At 40.7% G+C, this 23147-nt stretch overlaps 2 protein-coding genes across 3 annotated transcripts in view; one reads left to right on the top strand and one right to left on the bottom strand.

The window, feature by feature from the left end:
• Positions 1-21079, bottom strand: part of DDX43 (DEAD-box helicase 43) — a 53402-nt gene extending 32323 nt beyond the window's left edge. Inside the window, exon 1 of the mRNA XM_082729781.1 lies at positions 20924-21079. The gene's annotated coding sequence lies outside the window, so the exon portion shown is untranslated. The remainder of the gene's footprint in view (positions 1-20923) is intronic.
• A 198-nt stretch (positions 21080-21277) lies between these two features.
• LOC309864359 (oocyte-expressed protein homolog) lies at positions 21278-22545 on the top strand. 2 transcript variants are annotated; one of them, XM_082729788.1, is made up of 3 exons: positions 21278-21523; positions 21741-21920; positions 22269-22545. In XM_082729788.1, exons 1-3 carry the CDS (start codon positions 21334-21336, stop codon positions 22367-22369), a joined length of 471 nt encoding a protein of 156 aa, XP_082585914.1. In that variant the 5' UTR covers positions 21278-21333; the 3' UTR covers positions 22370-22545. The 2 variants fall into 2 exon arrangements, with proteins under 2 accessions (XP_082585914.1, XP_082585915.1); XM_082729789.1 differs by lacking the exon at positions 22269-22545 and adding an exon at positions 22161-22227.
• The last annotated feature ends 602 nt before the right edge of the window (positions 22546-23147 follow it).

Below are 23147 nucleotides of genomic sequence, written 5' to 3'. Positions count from 1 at the left end.
CACTGTCCTGGACTAGAGTCCATCCAGTCCCCATTGTGCTCCAGCTCAAGGAGCTGGAAGTCCGCTCCTCCCACTCCCTTTGCCCCTCCCCTGGATTGTGCTCTTTCCTCTCTCACTCACTCTCTCTCTCAAATAAATAAATAAAATCTTAAAAAAAAATGACTGCAGTTGGTTTGTCTCTGTCATGAGAATAAAGCTAAATATGTCTGCATTATGTAAATGCATTATGTTAATCAGCAATAGCAGAATGGAAGAAACGGCATTGTAATGGTAACAATCCTATAAGATTGTGGTCAACGTATTATGAGCAGAAAGGATACTGAGAAATCTCCAGGACCTTTTGATTTAGATTTGTATCATGATATACACTATGATTGTTCCTGATAAACAAAGTACAAAGATAATTGGGCTTTTTCAATGATAACTCCATATGTATCTGAAACTACTCTCTTCCTTTCTATCCCTCTCTTTTCCTCTCATTTGGAAAAATTTAAATTTGAACCGTTAGGAGAAAACTCCATCATCACTGCACTTACATGACCCTAGGATGACAGCCTCCTTAAATTTGGCATCCTAGGCACTTCACTTTAGTTCTGGTATGGACACCCCAACTGCTGGCCCGAGAAATCAGCATCCTTCTGGGAGGCAGAATATGGACAGAAGCTCCTTCCCAAACTAATTTCTCATGCACAAACAAGACTGGAGAAATGTAGAGAGACAATATACAAGATGGCCACAAAGTACATTGAAGGGAGACAAAGCTGAATGCCATACTTCATCAGAGGATGCTCCAAATCTCACGAAATAAATTTGATATCAAAGTGCTAAACAGACAAGAAAGAGTCTGAAATCAGGAAGAAACAACAAACATACAATTGGGGACAGAGTCCTCAGCAAATGAAACATGAGGGCCTTGGTCTTATTATGGGGTGGAGGGGAAGGTTCCAGTCTGTGGCAGTGAGGCCTCAACAGAACCTCCTCCCAGTTGTCCTACTCCAAATATTAGTCAGTATAAGGCCACTGGGGACAAACTTTAGTCTGACAAAAACAGTTTTTTGGCTCATTCCAGTGAGGAACAGTGCATGACAGAAAACCATGGTGCATCTCACCAACAAAATCACTTTTTTTTTCTTTTTGTAGGATTTTGGGGAAGAATGAAGTGTAGCTGAACTTTAAATAAAACTACTGCTTTGGGGGCGCCTGGGTGGCTCAGTGGGTTAAGCCGCTGCCTTCGGCTCAGGTCATGATCCCAGGGTCCTGGGATCGAGCCTCACATCGGACTCTCTGCTCAGCTGAGAGCCTGATTCCTCCTCTCTCTCCCTCCCTGCCTCTCTGCCTACTTGTGATCTTTCTCTGTCAAATAAATAAATAAAATCTTAAAAAAAAAAAAAAAAACTACTGCTTTGGATTGTGAGTCAAAGGTCCACATCAGATCTTCACTGTGGAGTTCTATTTCCTTGGAAACTACAAAATTGAGATACACCTAGAATGTTACATACAGTAACCTCTTAATTGAAACTCTGCAACTGAGTTGTAAATCAAGGCCACTTCTCTGTCAAAGTGATGTCGTTTCTCCAGGCACGAGTGGGATGTCTCATTGTTACTGATAGCATTTCCAGTGGCCAAGTTTCTGATGGTCTATGATCTCAGAAAATGAAGTTTCTGATTGAATAAGAATGCAGTAGTCATTCAAAGGAGGGAGGAAAGATGATGACAGTTTATGAATTTATGCATGCAGCATGTCTTTGGGAGAAACACTGTTGTTAACTTGGCAGCTAGCTGTATCAGTGCCTGTCCTCTTGCCCTGCTAATTGGCAGGGCAGTGGACTTTTCTTCTCCTTTTTTTCCTCCCCCCTCCTCCCTCTTCCTTTTCCTCCCTGTCCCCCCCTCCTCCTTCTCTTCCTCCTCCCCCTCCTTCTTCCTCTTCTCTGTTACCTAGGAAAAGGTTAATTCTGTCAGCAAAGAGATGGCTTGAAAGGGACTCTAGGAATGGTGAGAGAGCTTAGCTTTATCTTTATTGTGCCAGGACCACTTTAAGTCAGTATGTCTGCAAGGAAAATCTAATTTTAAAAAGATTTAAGTACAAGATAAGTTTCTCCTCCCCCATCAATCAATCCAGAGTTTAAGAAATGCATTTTTGATAGTTTCAATAAAATCTCCAGACTAGGGATGCCTAGGTAGCTCAGTCGGTTAGGCAGCTGCCTTTGGCTCAGATCACGATACCAGGGTCCTGGGATCGAGTCCCACATGGGGCTCCTTGCTCAGTGGGGAGCCTACTTCTCTGCCTCTGCCTGCCACTCTGCCTGCCTGTGTGCTCGCTCACTCTCTCTAACAAATTTAAAAAAAAATACACACACAACAAAACTCCAGACTATAATCACATAGGGAAATACGGGGGGTAAGGTAAGGTGGAAAAATGCAAATATGTTTGTCCACAGTTTCAGGACCCAGACCAGGCCTCTAATCTGAGCCTCCCCTGACACCTCAGCAACCACTAACCTTTGTAGTTTGAAGGATTCTGGTTAGCTTTGAGTTTTGCTCTGGACCATCTTTGTGCCACATCAAGTGGAGTTCTAGACGTACACCTGAGTTGAGTCCCCAAAAGCGCTCTAGTCACTGTCCTTTGTTCTCTGTGGTTCCACATCACCAGATAAAGGTGTTATTATTTTCATGGGCCCTGGGTACTAACTCCATTAAAAACAACCAAGTAAATAAACATTGTATTTTACCACAGTGTTGCCATAAAAACGAGTATCAGGGTTCATTATTATAATGCTCACATTTTTCTTATTAAAATATCTATATTTTTAAAGATTTTATTTATTTACTTGAGAGAGAGACAGTGACAGAGATAGTGAGAGAGAACACAAGTGGCAAGGAGAGAAAGAAATAGGCTCCCGCCCAGCAGGACCCTGGGATCATGACCCTAGCGGAAGGTAGAAGCTTAACTGACTGAGCCATCCAGGCACCCCTAAAATATTTTTTAATTAAAATATTTTCATGGGTCACAGGCACTGTGCCTACTGAGCCTACTGGAGAAGTGGGCCCTGGGCTAATCATTCTACCCTCCCTGGCCACGATTCAGCCTGAGGTAGAAAGGAAGCAACTCCACCCATCCAGGATCTGGATCACCAGTCCAGCCTCGTCACAGCGCTACAGTGATCCCCCTCCTTCAGCTTTGAGCTGGAGTTTACAAGCCCCACCGAGCTCTGGCCACTTTCTCTATTAGGTTTGGCTCAAGGTTGAAGCCTGTGTGAGGGAAGAACAGAGGTGCAAGGGGGAAGTACAAACAACCTGCAGGGTAGTTGAGGGAGATCCCAGAGGGAGCACATCTCAGACTGGGGTCCCTGGTGCCGGCTGGGCCAGGGAGCAGGGAGGCATCACCGCTGTTTTCACTGACCAAAACCCGTTTTAGCCTCCCCTGCTTCCAAATGGAAGAGATCACCACCCTATTCCCTAAGTTTCCACGGTCGGGTCTAGTACAGGCACGAATTAAAGTCAGACGTTACCAGACCGCAAGGAGGAACCAAAGCCCGGCTCACCTAGGGTGAGCACAGCCACCTGCAGAAAACAGCCGGCAGCCCAATTTCCAAGGTCATCACGAGCAGAGTCCCCCAGGTCTCATTAGCCTTAAGTGCTGGCCAGGCGGGGCCAGGGCCAGGCGTTCTGGGCAGCCAGACCACGCAGCAGGCTGCTCCCCTACGCACTCCGCAGTCAGCAGGTGTCCAAGAGACCGGTCCGCCCAGACAGGAGCGATTTTCCCTTTCTTTTTTCCTCTTCTGATTGTGTCCTTTACTTCAGTCCTAAGTAGACCCGGGTGGGTCGGTCTCTGAAGGCGCAGAAATGGCTACCATGAGCCCCGGTCCTTTGCGCAGGTGCCATTGCTTGTGGGGCCCTGGGGAAGCAGTAGGTGACGTGGCTGGGTCACAAGGCACCTCATCCCTTGACTTGGCACCCACAACGCCAGTCCTGCACGGCTCCTGCTGACTGTTTCTTGCTGGGACCAACTTGGCTCACACTCGCACTCTAGGCTTTGGCCCCATTGTACCCGTGGAACTCCAGCGTCTCCAGTCTCGGCTGCTCCCGCCATCCGGTGTCATGGCTATTGAGCGCTTGATACAAAATTGAGGTCACGCTGTTGGAATCTATAACTTAATCTTTTTACTGAGTATCACATCAAATATATTCTGTTCATTCAATCTATTGTCTTATTTTTAACGTCTGCAGTGTATTGCAATATGTGTATGTGGTTCAGATAATTGGTTCTCAAATTTTCATCATTCTCTTTTTGGATAATTGTTCAAAACTTTGACACCATGGCAAATAATGCTGGAATGAAAAACTATTCATGTTGTTTTATTTATTTTTGAGTTTTTGTAAGAGGGAATCCTAGACATTGAACTACTAAATCATAAAGGCTACAAATCACATTTTGGTAGGTGACTGTCCAATTATCCTTTTAAAAAGTATATCCCTTTTATTCGAAGTTGGTGAAGAGCACCCTTCCACAGAAGTACATCAGGTGCTTCAAGATTTAACCAGGTAGGTGGGATTGGTAAAATCAAGTTGATGAAGATGTCTCAGCGTTATTATTTTGGTCATCTGTTCTGGAAAGCAAGTTAAGGGGAAGGAATGAGATGCCGAGTTGACACAGGCAACTAGAATTTCCAATATCCTGTGGACTTCATAGTTGGTGGATCTGGTAGCATCAGAAGAAAGGTTCTGGGTGGAGATCAAGGTTTAGAAACCTGGTCAAATTTGGAAATCAGTAAGAATTCTTAGGAGCTGAGGGAAGAGTCAAGATGGTGGAGAAGTAGCAGGCTGAGACTACATCAGGTAGCAGGAGATCAGCTAGATAGCTTATCAAACCATTGCAAACACCTACAAATCCAACGGGAGATTGAAGACAAGAAGAAAAGCAATTCTAGAAACAGAAAACTGACCACTTTCTGAAAGGTAGGACCGGCAGAGAAGTGAATCCAAAGCGATGGGAAGATAGACTGCAGGGGGAGGGACCAGCTCCTGGCAAGTGGCGGAGCAACGGAGCACAAAATCAGGACTTTTAAAAGTCGGCTCCACTGAGAGACATTGCTCCAGAGGCTAAACCAGGGTGAAGCCCACATGGGGTCAGCATGGCCCCAGGTCCCATGGGGTCATGGAAGGATCAGGGGTGTCTGAGTGTTGCAGAGCTCACAGGTATTAGGGTGGGGAAGCCAGCTAGAGACAGAGCCGAGGAGTGAGCTCTCAGCTCGGGGTTACCTTGAACTGGTCACAGGCTAGGTGAGCTCAGAGCGCAGCCAGAGGCCAGGGAGATGGGAGTGATTGGTCTCGTTTCTCTGAGGGTGCACTGAGAAGTGGGGCCCCCAACTCTTGGCTCCTCCGGGCCAGAGACTGGGAGGCCGCCATTTTCATTCCAGTCCTCCAGAACTCTACGGAAAGCATTCAGGGGACAAAAGCTCCTGAAAGCGAACCCGAGAGGATTACTTAGTCTGGCCCCTGGGAAGGGCAGTACAATTCCGCCTCAGGCAAAGACACTTGAGAATCACTACAACAGGCCCCTCCCCCAGAAGATCAACAAGAAATCCAGCTAAGACCAAGTTTACCTACCAAGGAGAGCAGCAGAATTCCAGAGGAGGAGAAAGCAAAGCATGGAACTCATGGCTTTCTCCCCATGCTTCTTTAGTCTTGCGGTTAATTTAATATTTTTAAATATTTTTTCTTCTGCTAATTTTTTTTAAAGATTTTATTGATTTATTTGATAGAGATCACAAATAGGCAGAGAGGCAGGCAGAGAGAGAGATGGGGAAGCAGGCTCCCCGCTGAGCGGAGAGACCGACATGGGGCTCGATCCCAGGACCCTGGGATCATGACCTGAGCTGAAGGCAGAGGCTTAAACCACTGAGCCACCCAGGCGCCTCTCTTCTGCTAATTTTTTTTTAACTTTTACCCTTTTCTTTTTTAACGTTTTTAAACTAGTTTTTCTTATATATATATATATTTTTTTTTTCTTTTCTAATATTTTTTGTTTTCTTTAAAAAAATTTTTTTTTTCTGAACTTGTTTTTATCCACTTTCTCCCCCCACCCCCAATTTGGGGTCTCTTCTGATTTGGTTAAAGTGCATTTTCCTGGGGTCTTTGCCACCCTTTTAGTATTTTATTTGCTCCTTCATATACTCTTATCTGGACAAAATGACAAGGCAGAAAAACTCACCACAAAAAAAAGAACAAGGGGCAGTACCAAAGGCTAGGGACCTAATAAATACAGACATTGGTAATATGTCAGATCTAGAGTTCAGAATGATGATTCTCAAGGTTCTAGCTGGGCTCAAAAAAGGCATGGAAAATATTAGAGAAATCCTCTTTGGAGAGATAAAAGCCCTTTTTTTGGAGAAATAAAAGAACTAAAATCTAACCAAGTTAAAATAAAAAAAGCTATTAATGAGGTGCAATAAAAAAAATGGAGGCTCTTACTGCTAGGATAAATGAGGCAGAAGAAAGAATTAGTGATATAGAAGACCAAATGACAGAGAATAAAGAAGCTGAGCAAAGGAAGGACAAACAGCTACTGGACCACGAGGGGAGAATTTGAGAGATAAGTGATACCAACAACCTTAGAATAATTGGGATTCCAGAAGAAGAAGAAAGAGAGAGGGGAGCAGAAGGTATATTGGAGAGAATTATTGGAGAGAATTTCCCTAATATGGCAAAGGGAACAAGCATCAAAATCCAGGAAGTGCAGAGAACCCCCCTCAAAATCAATAAGAATAGGTCCACACCCCGTCACCTAATAGTAAAATTTATGTCTTAGTGACAAAGAGAAAAACCTGAAAGCAGCCTGGGAAAAGAAGTCTATAACAGACAATGGTAAAAATATTAGATTGGTAGCAGACTTATCCACAGAGACCTGGCAGGTCAGAAAGAACTGGCATGATATATTCAGAGCACTAAATGAGAAAAACGTGCAGCCAAGAATACTATATCCAGCTAGTCTATCATTGAAAATAGAAGGAGAAATAAAAAGCTTCCAGGACAAACAAAAGCTGAAAGAATTTGCAAACACCAAACCAGCTCTACAGGAAATATTGAAAGGGGTCCTCTAAGCAAAGAGAGAGCCTAAAAGTAGTAGATCAGAAAGGAATAGAGACAATATACAGTAGCGGTCACCTTACAGGCAATACAATGGCACTAAATTCATATCCTCAATAGTTACCCTGAATGTTAATGGGCTAAATGCCCCAATCAAAAGACACAGGGAATCAAAATGGATTAAAAAAAAACAAAACCCATCAATATGTTGCCTACAAGAAACTCATTTTAGACCCGAAGACACCTCCAGTTTTAAAGTGAGGGGGTGGAAAATAATTTACCACGCTAATGGACAACAGAAGAAAGCTGGGGTGGCAATTCTTATATCAGATCAATTAGATTTTAAGCCAAAGACTATAATAAGAGATGAGGAAGGACATTATATCATACTTATCCAACAATAAGATCTAACAGTTTTAAATATCTATGCCCTAATGTGGGAGTATCAAACTATATAAACCAATTAATAACAAAATCAAAGAAACACATAACAATAATACAATAATAGGAGGGGACTTTAACACTCTCCTCACTGAAATGGACAGATCATCCAAGCAAAAGATCAACAAGGAAATAAAGGCCTTGAATGACACACTGGACCAGATGGACATCACAGATATATTCAGAACATTACATCCCAAAGCAACAGAATACACATTCTTCTCTAGTGCACATGGAACATTCTCCAGAATAGACCACATCCTGGGTCATAAATCAGGTCTCAACCAGTATCAAAAAATTAGGATCATTCCCTGCATATTTCCAGACCACAATGCTCCGAAGCTAGAAATCAATCACAAGAGGAAATTTGGAAAGAACACAAAAACATGGAGACTAAACAGCATCCTTCTAAAGAATAAATGGGTCAACCAGGCAATTAAAGAAGAATTGAAAAAACTCATGGGAACAAATGATAATGAAAAGACAATTGTCCAAAATCTGTGGGACACAGCAAAGGCAGTCCTGAGAGGAAAATATATAGCAGTACAAGCCTTTCTCAAGAAACAAGAAAAGTCTCAAATACACAACCTAACCCTACACCTAAAGGAGCTGGAGAAAGAACAAGAAAGAAAGCCTAAACCCAGCAGAAGAAGAAAAATCATAAAGATCAGAGCAGAAATCAATGAAATAGAAACCAAAAAAAACAATAGAACATATCAATGAAACTAGAAGCTGGTTCTTTGAAAGAATTAATAAGATTGATGAACCCCTGGCCAGACTTATCAGAAAGAAAAGAGAAAGGACCCAAATAAATAAAATCATGAATGGGACGCCTGGGTGGCTCAGTTGGTTGAACAGCTGCCTTTGGTGCAGGTCATGATCCCAGCATCCTGGGATCGAGTCCCACATCGGGCTCCTTGCTCGGCAGGGAGTCTGCTTCTCCCTCTGCGTCTGCCTGTGTTCACTCTCTCTCCCTCTCTCTCTCTCTGACAAATAAATAAAATCTTTAAAAAAAAAATAAAATAAAATCATGAATGAAAGAGGAGAGATCACAACTAACACCAAAGAAATACAAACAATTATAAGAACATACTATGAGCAACTCTACGCCAACAAATTTGACAATCTGGAAGAAATGGATGCATTCCTAGAGACATATAAACTACCACAACTGAACCAGGAAGAAATAGAAAACCTGAGCAGACCCATAACCAGTAAGGAGATTGAAACAGTCATTAAAAATCTCCAAACAAACAAAAGCCCTGGGCCAGACAGCTTCCCAGGGGAATTCCATCAAACATTTAAAGAAGAACTAATTCCTATTCTCCTGAAACTGTAACAAAAAATAGAAATGGAAGAAAAACTTCCAAACTCATTTTATGAGGCCAGCATTACCTTGATTCCAAAACCAGACAAAGACCCCATCAAAAGAGAAAATTACAGACCAATATCCTTGATGAACACAGATGCAAAAATTCTCACCAAAATACTAGTCAATAGGGGCACCTGGGTGGCTCAGTGGGTTAAAGCCTCTGCCTTCGGCTGAGGTCATGATCCCAGGGTCCTGGGATCGAGCCCCACATCCGGCTCTCTGCTCAGCGGGGAGCCTGCTCCCCCCCCTCTGGCTGCCTCTCTGCCTACTTGTGATCTCTGCCTGTCAAATAAATAAATAAATCTTTAAAAAAGAATACTAGTCAATATGATCCAAAAGAACATTAAAAGGAGTATTCACCATGACCAAATGGGATTTATTCAAGGGCTGCAAGGTTGGTTCAGCATCCACAAATTAATCAATGTGATACAATACATTAATAAAAGAAAGAACAAGAACCATATCATACTCTAAATAGATGCTGAAAAAGCATTTGACAAAGTACAGCATCCCTTCCTGATCAAAACTCTTCAAAGTGTAGGGATAGAGGGCACATACCTCAATATTATCAAAGTCATCTATGAAAAACCCACCACAAATATCACTCTCAATGGAGAAAAACTGAAAGCTTTTCTGCTAAGGTCAGGAACACAGCTATTCAACATAGTACTAGAAGTCCTAGCCTCAGCAATCAGACAACAAAAAGAAATTAAAGGCATCCAAATTGGCAAAGAAGAAGTCAAACTATCACTCTTCACAGGTGATATGATACTATATGTGAAAAACCCAAAAGACTCCACTCCAAAACTGCTAGAACTTGTACAGGAATTGAGTAAAGTGTCAGGACATAAAATCAATGCACAGAAATCAGTTGCATTTCTCTACACCAACAACAAGACAGAAGAAAGAGAAATTAAGGAGTCAATCCCATTTACAATTGCGCCCAAAACTATAAGATACCTAGGAATAAACCTAACCAAAGAGGCTAAAAATCTATACCCAGAAAACTATAAAGTACTCATGAAAGAAATTGAGGAAGACAGAAAGAAATAGAAAAATGTTCCATGCTCCTGGGTTGGAAGAACAAATATTGTGAAAATGTCTATGCTACCTAAAGCAATCTACACATTTAATGCAATCCCTATCAAAATCCCACCCATTTTTCCCAAAGAAATGGAACAAATAATCCTAAAATTTATATGGAATGAGAAAAGACCTCAAACAGCCAAAGAAATATTGAAAAAGAAAGCCGAAGTTGGTGGCATCACAATTTTGGACTTCAACCTGTATTACAAAGCTGGCATCATCAAGACAGCATGGTACTGGCACAAAAACAGACATATAGATCAATGGAACAGAATAGAGAGCCCAGAAATAGACCCTCAACTCTATGGTCAACTAATCTTTGACAAAGCAGGAAAGAATGTCCAATGGAAAAAAGACAGCCTCTTCAATAAATGATGTTGGGAAAATTGGACGGCCACATGCAGAAAAATAAAATTGGACCATTTCCTTACACCACACATGAAAATAGACTCAAAATGGATGAAGGACCTCAATGCGAGAAAGGAATCCATCAAAATCCTTGAGGAGAACACAGGCAGCAACCTCTTTGATCTCAGCCACAGCAACATCTTCTTAGGAACATTGCCAAAGGCAAGGGAAGCAAGGGCAAAAATGAACTATTGGGATTTCATCAAGATCAAAAGCTTTTGCACAGCAAAGGAAACAGTTAACAAAACCAAAAGACAACTGACAGACTGGGAAAAGATATTTGCAAACGACCTATTGGAAAAAGGGCTAGTGTCCAAAATCTATAAAGAACTTACAAACTCAACACCCAAAGAACAAATAATCCAATCAAGAAATGGGCTGAAGACATGAACAGACATTTCTGCAAAGAAGACATCCAGATGGCCAACAGACACATGAAAAAGTGCTCCATATCACTCGGCATCAGGGAAATACAAATCAAAACCACAATGAGCTATCACCTCACACCAGTCAGAATGGCTAAAATTAACAAGTCAGGAAATGACAGATGCTGGCGAGGATGCAGAGAAAGGGGAACCCTCCTACACTGTTGTTGGGAATGCAAGCTGGTGCAGCCACTCTGGAAAACAGCATGAAGGTTCCTCAAAAGGTTGTAAACAGAATTACCCTATGACCCAGCAATTGCACTACTGGGTATTTAGCCTAAAGATTCAAACGTAGTGATCCGAAGGGGCACATGCACCCAAATGTTTATAGCAGCAATGTCTACAAGAGCCAAACTATGGAAAGATCCTAGATGTCCATCAACAGATGAATGGATAAAGAAGATGTGGTATATATACACAATGGAATACTATGCAGCCATCAAAAGAAATTAAATCTTGCTATTTGCAATAACATGGATGGAACTAGAGGGTATCATGCTTAGTGAAATAAGTCAATCGGAGAAAGACAACTATCACATGATTTCCCTGATATGAGGAAGTGGAGATGCAACATGGAGGTTTGGGGTCTAGGAGAAGAATAAATGAAACAAGATGGGATCAGGAGGGAGACAAACCATAAGTGACTCTTAATCTCACAAAACAAACAGAGGGTTGCTGGGGGGAGGGGTTTGGGAGAGGGGGTGGGGCTATGGACATTGGGGAGGGTATGTGCTATGGTGAGTGCTGTGAAGTGTGTAAACCTGGTGATTCACAGACCTGTAGCCCTGGGGATAAAAATACATTATATGTTTATTTAAAAAAAAAAAAGAATTCTTAGGAGCCAAGTGGGAAGAGAAAGAAGAAAACCAGAGGATGGGCTCTTCAGGACACTATGCTTTAAAGGGAGGGTCATGGAAAAGTCAAGACTGGTAATAGAGTAGAGGATAATCCATAACTTTAATGCCATTATCATGTTTAATAAAATTAACATTAGTTCATTAATATATCATACCAAATGTGTACAGTTAATTTATTTGAATCCAGATGTTAAAGATCTACCTATCACATTTGATTGCTCTCCTTCAGTCTTTTTAAAATTTAGAACATACTGGGCACCTGGGTTGCTCAGTCAAGTTAAGTGCCTGCCTTTGGCTCAGGTAATGATCCCAGGGTCCTGGGATCGGGCCCTGCATGGGGTGCCCTGCTCAGCAGGACGCCTGCTTCTCCCTCTCCCACTCCCCCTGCTTGTGTTTTCTCTCTTGCTGCCTGTCAAATAAATAAATAAAATATTTTTTAAAAATAAAATAAAATAAAATTTAGAACATGTGTATGACCTAGAAAACCAGATTATTCTCCCATGTTCATTGGCTGATTCTATTCTTGTATTCTTGTTTCTTCCATCTCCAGGTTTCCTAAAAACTGGTAGTTAGAACAAGAAGCTTGAATAGCTTTAGCTTCAATTTTATTTTTGAAAGGAAGACTTTATATGTGGTGCTCTTTACTTCCTGTTGCAAATCAGGATGCATGTGTTGTCTGTAGACTTCTAATATAAAAATTAATTAGTGAGTTCAAGTGTTACCATACTGATTCACCTATTATGAAATTTTCCATCAGTCTTTCATCTAATGGTTTTTGTGTTCATTGATGATCATTGCTTTGGTCTGTTATCTCATCAGGGATTGCAGAATGATAATAATTTAATTCCACCTTTTATCCTTTTATTCATTATTATTGGCTTGAGTTCTAAACAAAGTACTTTTCTTATCTTGATTATCCTGAAATAGAGCTTTTACAAGAAAGGTGGTGTACATACTTGGTTCTTCCCCTTTCTATGTCAGTTTTCAGCATAATAAGGTAATGCCATGTCAGCTTTCAGAGTGACTAAATCTGTTGGAATTTGGGAGAATTTGACTGGTTTTGGACAGTCATTATGTTCGAATGATATAGTTCTTTTTCTGTTTAGGTCCTTTTTTTATATCTTGAAGTAAACTTTTATCATTTTATTCATATAGGTCTAGATTTATTACTAGGTGCTTTATTTTTTATTATTTTAAATTTTCTTTTATTTATTTATTTTTTAAAAAGATTTAAAAAATTTATTTATTTGACAGAGAGATCACAAGTAGGCATAGAGGCAAGCACAGAGAGAGGAGGAAGCAGACTCCCCGCCGAGCAGAGAGCCCAATGCGGGACTCAATCCCAGGACCCTGAGATCATGACCCGAGCCGAAGGCAGCGGCCCAACCCACTGAGCCACCCAGATGCCCTGATTATTTGAAATTTTCTTGAATATAAGTTGTTATATTTTCTGTTTATCACTATCTGCTGGTATACCAGTACACATTTGATTTTGATATGTAGTTCTTGTATTTGATAAACTTGCTACACTCTTTCATTAGTTTCATTAGTTTTATTTATTTATTTCTCTCAACAATCATATCATCTGCTAGTAATGACAAATTTTCCCCTTTGTTGTCAGGATCTGACCTGACATCATTATGGAAGCTGGTTAAATAGTCTTTGTAAGGCAGTTATCTTTGCATGGATGCTGTAACTGGAAAACTTCAGGGCAGACAGTTGGAAGGAAAGGGAAGAGATGTAAAGTAGGGAGAGCTGGGATTAAGTAGAACTAATAAGCATGAGGCAGAGAATTGACAGAGGCCCTCTGGTAGCCTTGTCCTAGGGGAGTCTTAAGGACTTTGTGATATGCGTATCACTTTTGGGGGCTTTTCCTATCTCATGTTTAATTCTCATGCCCAATATTCATTTCATATTACTTCTCCTCTTGATGTAATAAAAATTTCAACCATTTAACATTTCATTTACACGTGTTATTAATGCCCTATTTTACTTTGTTCTGGAGTTGGAGGGTTATTCTTTTTCTAAAGGCATGTGTTCACTTCAAGGTTCATTTATTTCCTCTCATTTTTAAAGACTGAAAGCATTTAGCATAGGACTCTAGAGTGCAAATCTGGACATGTATCATTAGCTTCATATGTAAAATATACTTTAGGTATTATTTAAAACTTAAATCTTATATCTATACCCAGACTATTCAACAAGTATGAGGGAAGTTTATGTAGCACATGTGTGGCTCAGTCAGTTAAACGTCTGAGTCTTGATTTTGGTTCAGGTCATGATCTCAGGGATGTGAGACTGGGTCCTGACTCAGTCCTCGTGGTGGGCATGGAGCCTGTTTAAGATTCTCTTAGAAAAAAAAAAAAAAGAAAGATGAAGGAAGATTAAAAATACTACACGTGAAAGACCTAAAATAATGACAGATTGAAACACACAGCATTCATCATGCACTCTGCCAAAATCACTCTAAAATGATAGTAAATAGATTATTAAAAGACATAAAGGCATAAGAATATAAAGAATGGGCAGGATGAAGGAAGAAAAAAAATTTTTACTGGAAGTTAGAAAGCAGATCAAAGTGTGGTATTTGGTTAAGACCAGAGAAAGCCATAAACTAAGCCTTGAAAAAGGTTGTGTATCTTTCTGTAGAATCTCAGTCTGCCTCAGAAATGAGAGGCACAAAGTACCTCTCAAAGTGAGGATGAGGGTAGAAGAACTATTCAAAGTTTATACAAGAGGCAGAAGGACTGCTCCTCCTCCTACCATTCTGTTCCCGGCACTGACTGAAGGTCTGAGATTGGTCTAGATCCAGAACGGTTCTACACTCTGGGCCAACAGATGCTATAAGGGTAAAGAGGTGCAAGAGCAAATGAGGAGATTAATACAACTCTTCCATCCCTATTTGGCTCAACTGATCCTGTGACATAGGGTTACACTTTCCAGGCAGAAAAGTGGATAATTCCCCTTGTGAAACTGATTAGTTCAAGAAAACACAAACACAAAACCCTGAAACTGAGAAGGAAAGACTTGCCTACTGAGTTTCCTAAGTGATGAGCAATCCTTAGGAACAGCTCCCCACTCTGGAGATTGGGAGTTAGTGGTGGGGCAGTAATGTGTTTTATAACTTGTCCTCCAGGTGATTTTGTTGTAGCTAAAGTTTACAAACTATTGAGACAGTTTAATTTACAATAAAGCCCTTGAGTAAACCCCTAGTTACAAAGCTGCCAATCAGGTTTTTTTAAGAGATTGACTCTTACACAGGAACAGCCATGTATAATGAGCAATGTTTCAAGAAAATCTCTAACTTAAGAGACAAAAGATAAAAAGAAATCTGAAAACAGAAACAATGTAGTAAACAGAAGAAAACTTGCAAAGGCATTAATATCATCTGAAAGTCATTAAATTCATGAAATAAGAACATTATAAAAGGAATATTCAAAGACTAAAAGAGGGTTATCAAGTAGGAAAGTAAGTATAAGAAAAATATGGGAAGAGTCTAATAGATCCACTATGGAATGCTGCAATCAATTAACAAAGATTTCAGAAAATAAGAGAAAATGTTGAGGAGGAAACTGTCAAAGAAATAGTTCAAAAAGGGGTACCTGCATGGCTCAGTCCACTAGGTGTCTGACTCTGGCTCAGGTGAAGATGTCAGGGTCCTGGCATCCACACGCACTACGCTCCATGCTGAGTGAGGAGTCTATTTTTGCCCCTCTTCTGCCCCTCCCCTGTTCATGATCTCTTTCTCTCTCTCAAATAAATAAAATCTTAAAAAAAAAAAATAGTTCAAAGTAGTTCAAAGACTTTCCCAGAACTGAGAGAAGACACATTGAAGGCACACTGACTGGTAAACACAATGGATAAAAGAAAATTACACCGAAAAAATTACACTTCATCAGAACGCTAAAGGACTAAAAAAAAAAAAAAAGGTCCAAAATATGGGAACCTATTCTGTGTAATATTGCAATGGTGGTTATTATACTTTGTTAAAACCCATAGGATGATAGGATGTACACGAGCGAACACTAATGTAAACCATGGACTTTGGGTGATATGTCGCTGTGGGTTCACTGATTGTTTTTTTTTTTTTTTTTTTTTTTTTTTTTTGGGTTCACTGATTGTTAACAAATGTACCACTCTGGGGTAAAATGTTGCTCGTGGAGAGGCTGTGTTGTGTGAAGGTGGAAGGTGGTATATGGGAACTCACAGCTTTATTTATTTATTTATTTATTTATTTATTTATTTGACAGAGAGAGATCACAAGCAGGCAGAGAGGCAGGCAGAGAGAGAGGAGGAAGCAGGCTTCCCGCTGAACAGAGAGCCCAGGACCCCGAGATCATGACCTGAGCTGAAGGCAGCAGCTTAACCCACTGAGCCACCCAGGTGCCCCTCACAGCTCAATTTTGCTGTGGACCTAAACCTGTTCTAAAAGATAGTCCTAAAAAAAAGGAATGAAAATCAGAATGGCATCTCAGTACTCTTGCAACGTTAGAGGCCAGAAGACAATAAAGAATTCCCTTAAATATTTAAAGGAAAATTATTGAAAATTCAGAATATAACCCAACCAAACTATGGACAGATGGAGAATTTAAAAACATTTTTGGGCATCTGAACTGTCAACACATTTACCTTCCAGGAAGAGGAGAATATATTCCATCAAAAGAAGTCAACTGATAAGATTCCTTCCTGAGAATGTGCAGCCAGTGCATCGCAGTCTCTGCAGGGAGTTGTAGTCAGGGACTCCGGGCCCATCCAGACCCATCAAGCTCTTTTGAATATTTACATTCCCAGTCAGAGGTCTTTTTCTGTAGGAGTTGAAGGGGAAGTGAGAGGAAGGAGGAGGAAACCATGAAGAAATTTTTCATCACTCTCACTCAGTAGCTACTACTTTCCCACTCTGAGCCCCTCCTTCTTTCTTTCCTCCTCTGCCCCCACCCACCTCAGGATCCATAAAACCGCCAGAGCTTTTTGTTTTCCCTCAACTGTGAGACACCTATGTCCAGGTTTATGGACCTGACCACATTCCGTGAGGGAAATGGAACAGAGGCAGCGCTTCCACTGCTTTTTGCCTCTTGCTTATACAACTGCAATAAGTGATTAAAGGTTTAACTCTTTCCTTTTTGGCTTGTAGCTTTAACTGGCTACTCCAACACCTGGGCGCTCAGTTCTCGCTCCCTGCTGAGCTGAGATCCTGACAGCCTCATTCCCCAGGTTACCACTAACTGCAAAAAGTCATTTCATGAAATTTTGCATGAGTGAGCCAGACAAGCTCATGGTCTCCAGAATTCATTCTCTTGGCCTGGGTGGGACAGTTAAGATTCCTGATTCCAAAGTATTTTACAGGGATTAATTGTTCTTTTTTTAAAAAAAGATTTTATATATTTATTTGACAGAGATCACAAGCAGGCAGAGAGGGCAAAGCAGGCTCCCTGCTGAACAGAGAGCCCTACGTGGGGCTTGATCCCAAGACCCTGAGATCATGACCTGAGCCAAAGGCAGAGGCTTAACCCACTGAGCCACCCAGGTACCCTATTGTTCTCGTTTTTGTCATAATAGCCTCATGTTGTTCTATTGTATGTGTTAAAGTAGGCCACAGTTTCAATACACCTCTGCATCAAACACTCATCGTCGCGCGTCACCAAAACTTAAAGCTACTCTGATTTCCCTAAAATTCTGACTCTGACCTGAAACAAAACCTAAGCTTTTTTCATGTCAACATAACCTTGTAGCTTCCTAGCTAATCAGGTACAAACAGGTAAGCTTACGTGGTACTACTATCCTAAAAGGAATGTATTTCTAGGAGCCAATCACAACACAAAACAAGGTGCTTTCATTTATGCTTTATAAACTGAGCTTCAAGTCACTTTTGGTTTGGAAGTCTTCCTATTTCCCAACAGTTTGTCTCCCACTCAAAATATTTGTCTCATGTAAAGTTCTCTGAATTTTCTTTTGACACCTTCTATCCAGAGTCCTGTGCTTCTACACAGTCACACTCTCACTAGATGATCTCTAAGATGATCCATGAACAAAGAAGGCAGCAAGATCTTGCAATATAATTGATTATGAAGACAAAAGAAGGTCTCCAAAAAGTGAAGATCTGGATCTCTCATTTTCCCTGAACTTGTCAACACCTCAAAAATGAGAGAATGGCCAAAAGTGGGAACTGAGAGACTGAATATATAAGTGAACAATGGCCAGATACATTTTCTGTATGTTTAGAATTTTCCACAATACAAAATTTAAAATATTTTTAAACTGTCAGTGTCATTAAAGATTAAATTAAACAACAGAGAGTGAATCTAGATTAAAGGAGATTTAATCTAGATTAAAGGAGAATAGAGACATAAGTAAATGCAGTGCATGCTCCTTGATTGGACTGTAGATTTTTAAAAATTAGCTATAAAGTACATTATTGGAAAAATTGGGGAATTGAAATTGGACAATATATTAGAAAGAGTGTTGAATCAATGTTATATTTTTTGGATGAATTTTAAATGGTTATGTAGGAGAATATCTTTGTTCTTAGGAGATATTGTTGAAATACTTGGAATAGAGTGTCATGATGTTTGCAACTTATAAACATGAAAAACTATATGAAGGTAGAGATAAAATAAATGAAAGAAATGTTAACTGGTAAAACTGAAAAGTACAGAATGTAAATTTAATATTCTTATAATTTTCTTATAATTATATAATTATATAAATTATATAAATATATAAATTATATAATTATAATTTTCTTATATTTATAATTTTCTCATACATTTCCCATACTTTTTTCAAAATAAAAAATTGGTGGGAAAGGAATACAATAAAATACATGTAATATTACAAAGAAGTAAAAGTAAAAATTCCCAAAGAAGTAAAAGTAAAAATGTAGATACTTGTATCTACATTTGGTGCAATGGAAGGATAATCCAAAAATGGATAATAGTTAACTATATTGGGAAGAAGACAGGATAAACAAGAAGGGATTGAAAACTAGATTTTTCTGAATATACATTTTCCATGTTTTTGAAATGGACTTTGTAAATTATTCTTATATTCTAAACAGACTATCAGTCATGATTTTCGTTTCTTACTTTATTTGACTATTTAGGAGTGTGATATAAAGTGTCCTTATCTATCCATCCATCCATCTATCTGTCCAACCATCTGAGGGAACCAGTATATAATTACTGTTTGTAATGCTCCTAAACATTAGGAAAACATTAGGAAAATGTCCTATATTCAGAACTATTAGGGTTTTATTGTATTCTTTTTCTGCATGATTGCTCCTTGCTTGTAATCTGTTAAATATCTCTTTACTAGTTTATTTTCTCCATTTTAACCATTTTTCCTATCTATATATTTTGATGTTGTTATTTGTAACATTTTTTATTGTACAGAGATTTCTTAAGAGTTGAAAATGACAAGAAATGAAGTTAAGAAACAAAGCTTTTCATTGAGAATCAGTTCACTCACATACTTTATTGTCTGAACCCAAAGTTCCTCAGACTAGTTCTTCCAGGGCTAAGCAAAGAAAATGAAATCATGTGGTCTGCTGACATCTTCTGGGTGATATTTTTTTCTTTATAGAGTGCAGAGAGCTTAAGTAACTTGCACTCAGCCACAGAGCTAGAAAATGTTGGAGCACTATTCAAATCATGCCCCCTCCCTGTCAAAATTAAATTAAGAAGATAGAGTGATTCTTCTTGGCAGATTCTGCTAAATGCCAAAAAATTCCGTTTGAAGCTGCCATGAGGTCAGGAAATAAAACTCAAGGCTTGCTAGATGTGGGAAACTTAATATGGAGTTTCTGCATTACCCCTAATGGCTATACTTCCAAAGTAAAACTACATCAGAAATAAATTTTGCTATCTAGATGGGAATGGCAAAGGAACATGTTTAGGTCTTGCCTTTCTCAAGTATGTCTTAATCTAATTACTACCTAAGTAATACTAATTAATTAGTATTGCTAATTAATTACTACAAACCAGCCTTGTGGCTAACTCATGCTATAAGTAGGAGCCTGAAAAATTTCAAGATCATTTGAAGTGGCTTCAGCTCAGATGCATCCTTTAGAGAATGACTGAAGGAAAAAATTATTAATTTATGAAATGATGAAATTATATCTCTTATGCCCAAGTTCAAAAAAAGTAACCCCAGATGATTCAAGGATTTACATATTTAGAAAACTTAGTAAACATTTTTAGTAAAAAGTATAGTGACTATCTTTAGATCTCAGGGCAGAGAAGGATTTCTTAAGGAAGAATGCACTTACTAGAAAGACTTACAAGTTTGACTATATTGAAATAAAAAATATCACTTATCAAAAGACACCTTAATGTGAAAAAAAAATTAAACTTGAAGACATTCACAATACATACAACTGGAAAAAGATTAGTAAGATTAGTAAGATTAGTAAGAGAGTGAGGGAGAATATCTGAAAGGGAGAACTTTCATATATTACTTTATATCCTGGAGAACTTTTCTTTTACAATGCACATATATTAATTTTTAAAATTAAATTGAAGAAATAAAAATATCCACTGAAGTTAGAGTCAATATCTCCACTCATAGAGATTATCTGATAATCTTTGAAGCCCAGCTGATGTGAATGAGAGAATTCAGGACATTAATACTATCAGCCTTTTGTAAATGATCAAAATTTTCCATTGAAAGGATTTTTAAAACAGACATATCATAGCTAATAGTAAGAACAAAAATTTTCACAGCATATTCTATCTATTCTAGAACAACTACCAAACAAGATTTCTAGAAATGCGCTAGAAAAAGTATGGGATAATACACACCAGCTTCAGGGCAATGATTTCCTGTGGGGAGGGAAAGGAAAGATGCTTTAAGCGCTATTCTAAAGAAGAGAGAGGTGAGGCAAACGTGGGAAAATGTTAACATCTTGTTAAATGGCGCGGTGGTGGGGGTTGTTACATAGATACTGGTTACACAACTTTTTGAAGGTGTGACATCTTTCATAATTTATATTTTTTGTTAAAATTAAGAACATTGGGAAGAAATATGCATCAACACTAGTTGTTTTAGGATGTTGGAAATAAAGGGGATTCGTCTATAGTCCCTACGTGTTCTACAGGGACCACCTCCGATGTCCAGATTTTAAAACACGACACACTTGGTTGAAGGATTTTGAAGTAGTAACCGAGCGGAGGAGAGTGGGGAGACGTCAGGGAGCAGAAGGGCGAAAGCTGTAGATTCGAGGAGCCTGCCCTCGGCCGGATCCACCTACCTACCTCTGGACAGAACCGCAGAAAGCTTAACGCAGGCAGGGGAAGTGAGTCCCGGTCAACGAGGCCGCCACTCAGACCACGCTGCCAATCAGCTGTGCGCCGGCGCAGGGACCTTTGAGGCTAAGTGATACCTGACGCGGCGGAAACGATCACGGAGAGCTTCTGAGAGCGGGCCGAAACGCAAATGAACTCTGGGTCTGGGTCTGGGTCGAAGCCCGGGGGGCTGGCTCCCCGCACCACCAAGGAAAGTCTCCCGGTGTCCATTGGGTCGGCTCACCCGGAACGCATGACGAGGAGCCGCAGGAAGAGGCGGGGCTGGCCGGAAACCCTAAAAGGGGGCACAGCCTTCGCGCCTCCCTGGACTTCCGTGGGCGCTTCCTGGCCCTTGCTCTGCTTGGGCTGCTGGACCTAGCATGGTCGACGACGCAGGTGCTGCTAAGGCCCAGGGGGACAAATGGACGCCCGCCCAGTCCCTGAACAGACTGCTCAGGTCACCACTTCCAGCACCGCGGATTCGCACCCGGCCGTGGTGGTTTCCTGTGCAGGACCTGAGAGACCCACTGGTGTTTTACTTGGAGGCGTGGCTGGCTGACTCGATCTTCGGTGAGCCACCCCCCTGGTGCTGGTGGTCTGACCCCTCCAGTCCAAGAGGAGAGGGACCCCGCAGAGCCACTCTCAGCAGTCTCTGCCGCGTTGGCAGAGCAGCTTGGACGCCACGATGCCCACCTTCCAGCTGTTCCCTCCTCTGGCCAACATTCAGATTTAGCTCCTACTCACCTTGGACCATGCTTCCCCTCAGAGTCTCTTTTTTTCTGTGTAGGCCCAGACCGAGCCGTAATTCCAGAAATGGAGTGGATGAGCCAAGTCCTGCTGACGGTGGACATAGTTAACTCTGGGGACTTAGTTGAAATCACCATCTTCGGACGGCCCCGGGTACAAAATCGGGTGAAGAGCGTGCTCCTGAGCCTGGCATCCTGGCACCAGAAACTTCGTGCCCGAGGTGAGGGTCTCTAAAGTCCTACATGTGGGTGAACCACCTGGCTGTACCAGGCTTTCTTCCTTTATTACCTTACCAAAACTTTTTGCAGTTTCCTAACGCTAGTGTTCTGTGTGCAGCCCCTGGGCGTCCCTTTGTGAGAAGAGTCCCAAGTGGGACCCTGGGAAAGTAAACTGAGATCTAACACATTCAGGCCTGTCACTGCCCACGCAGCCTGGTTTCACCACTATTTCCACACCTTAGATTCAGAACCTCCACCTGAGAAGTGATACTGCTAGGACCTCCCCTCCTCCCCTATACTCTCCTCAGTGATGAAGTAGTCTGGAACAGAAAGCATTTTTCCTTATTCAGCTGAGAAGATGAAACAACTTGAGGAATTCTTGAAGGCACATGCGTCAGAGCCCCAGACACCGGAGCATCCTGTTGCACAAGTATTTTCAGGAGCATTGTGAGAAACGGTCCTGCTTCTGCTACTAAAGTTCAAGAGAAGCACGTATCCATACATCTCAACATTCTTTTTTTTCTGTGTCTTGTTTTATTTTGATGCAAAAGTGAGTTTGTAGTGCCATTCTAGTAAAGAAATGAATTTCCTTTTTGTCCGTTGACATAACGATCTTTGCTCACATAAATTTAAGCAAATATATGAAAGATTAATTCTGTTCATTCATGTCTTGATATGTGGGGTGGGTAATAGGCTGATAGGTAGTGGTTTTATTTTTGTTCTTTCCTTTGTCTCTATCATTTTGAATCTATTAACCCTTTTATGATTTTATGGCCAGAGTCAGGCCCTCAAGAACAGGCCCGTGAATTTGCATTTCTAATAAGCTCATAGGTAATACCAATGCTTCTCCTCTGAGGCTCTCACTTTCAAGTTGGTGGCTTGGCCTCTGGATAGCACCTAGTGTGCATTTTCTTCTTGGAGTGGAGGCTTCCTCCCTGCACATGGGTGGGTGCTGCAACATGAAAGCTGAGGCAATCGGTTTTTTCTTCTTTCAGCGTTGTGATTCACCAGAGAACAGCCAAGGTCCTTGGCATCTTGGCTGTTGGAAGGCATCCTGCCACCAAGCCAGCTGTCTCATTTTCTTCTGAGGCCTGCACAGGTGCCCTGCATGAACTGGGCTGTTTCTCCCTTACCCATTACCATGCTATGACCAATTTGTGCAAGACAACTCAACCTCTTGCTGCCTCCACTTTCAGGAAACAGGATTCTTGGGAGAGAGATTTTCAAGA

This window comes from Mustela nivalis, assembly GCF_964662115.1.
Source record: "Mustela nivalis genome assembly, chromosome: 5".
NCBI classification, from domain to species: domain Eukaryota; kingdom Metazoa; phylum Chordata; class Mammalia; order Carnivora; family Mustelidae; genus Mustela; species Mustela nivalis.
This window is presented reverse-complemented; position numbering and strand designations above follow the sequence as displayed.

Bases quoted from the DNA above. Each gene is read 5' to 3' on its own strand.
- LOC309864359 (XM_082729788.1), top strand. From the start codon at position 21,334: ATGGTCGACGACGCAGGTGCTGCTAAGGCCCAGGGGGACAAATGGACG. The intron at 21,524-21,740 runs GTGAGCCACCCC...TTTTCTGTGTAG, and splicing joins GCTGGCTGACTCGATCTTCG to GCCCAGACCGAGCCGTAATT. The intron at 21,921-22,268 runs GTGAGGGTCTCT...TTCCTTATTCAG, and splicing joins CCAGAAACTTCGTGCCCGAG to CTGAGAAGATGAAACAACTT.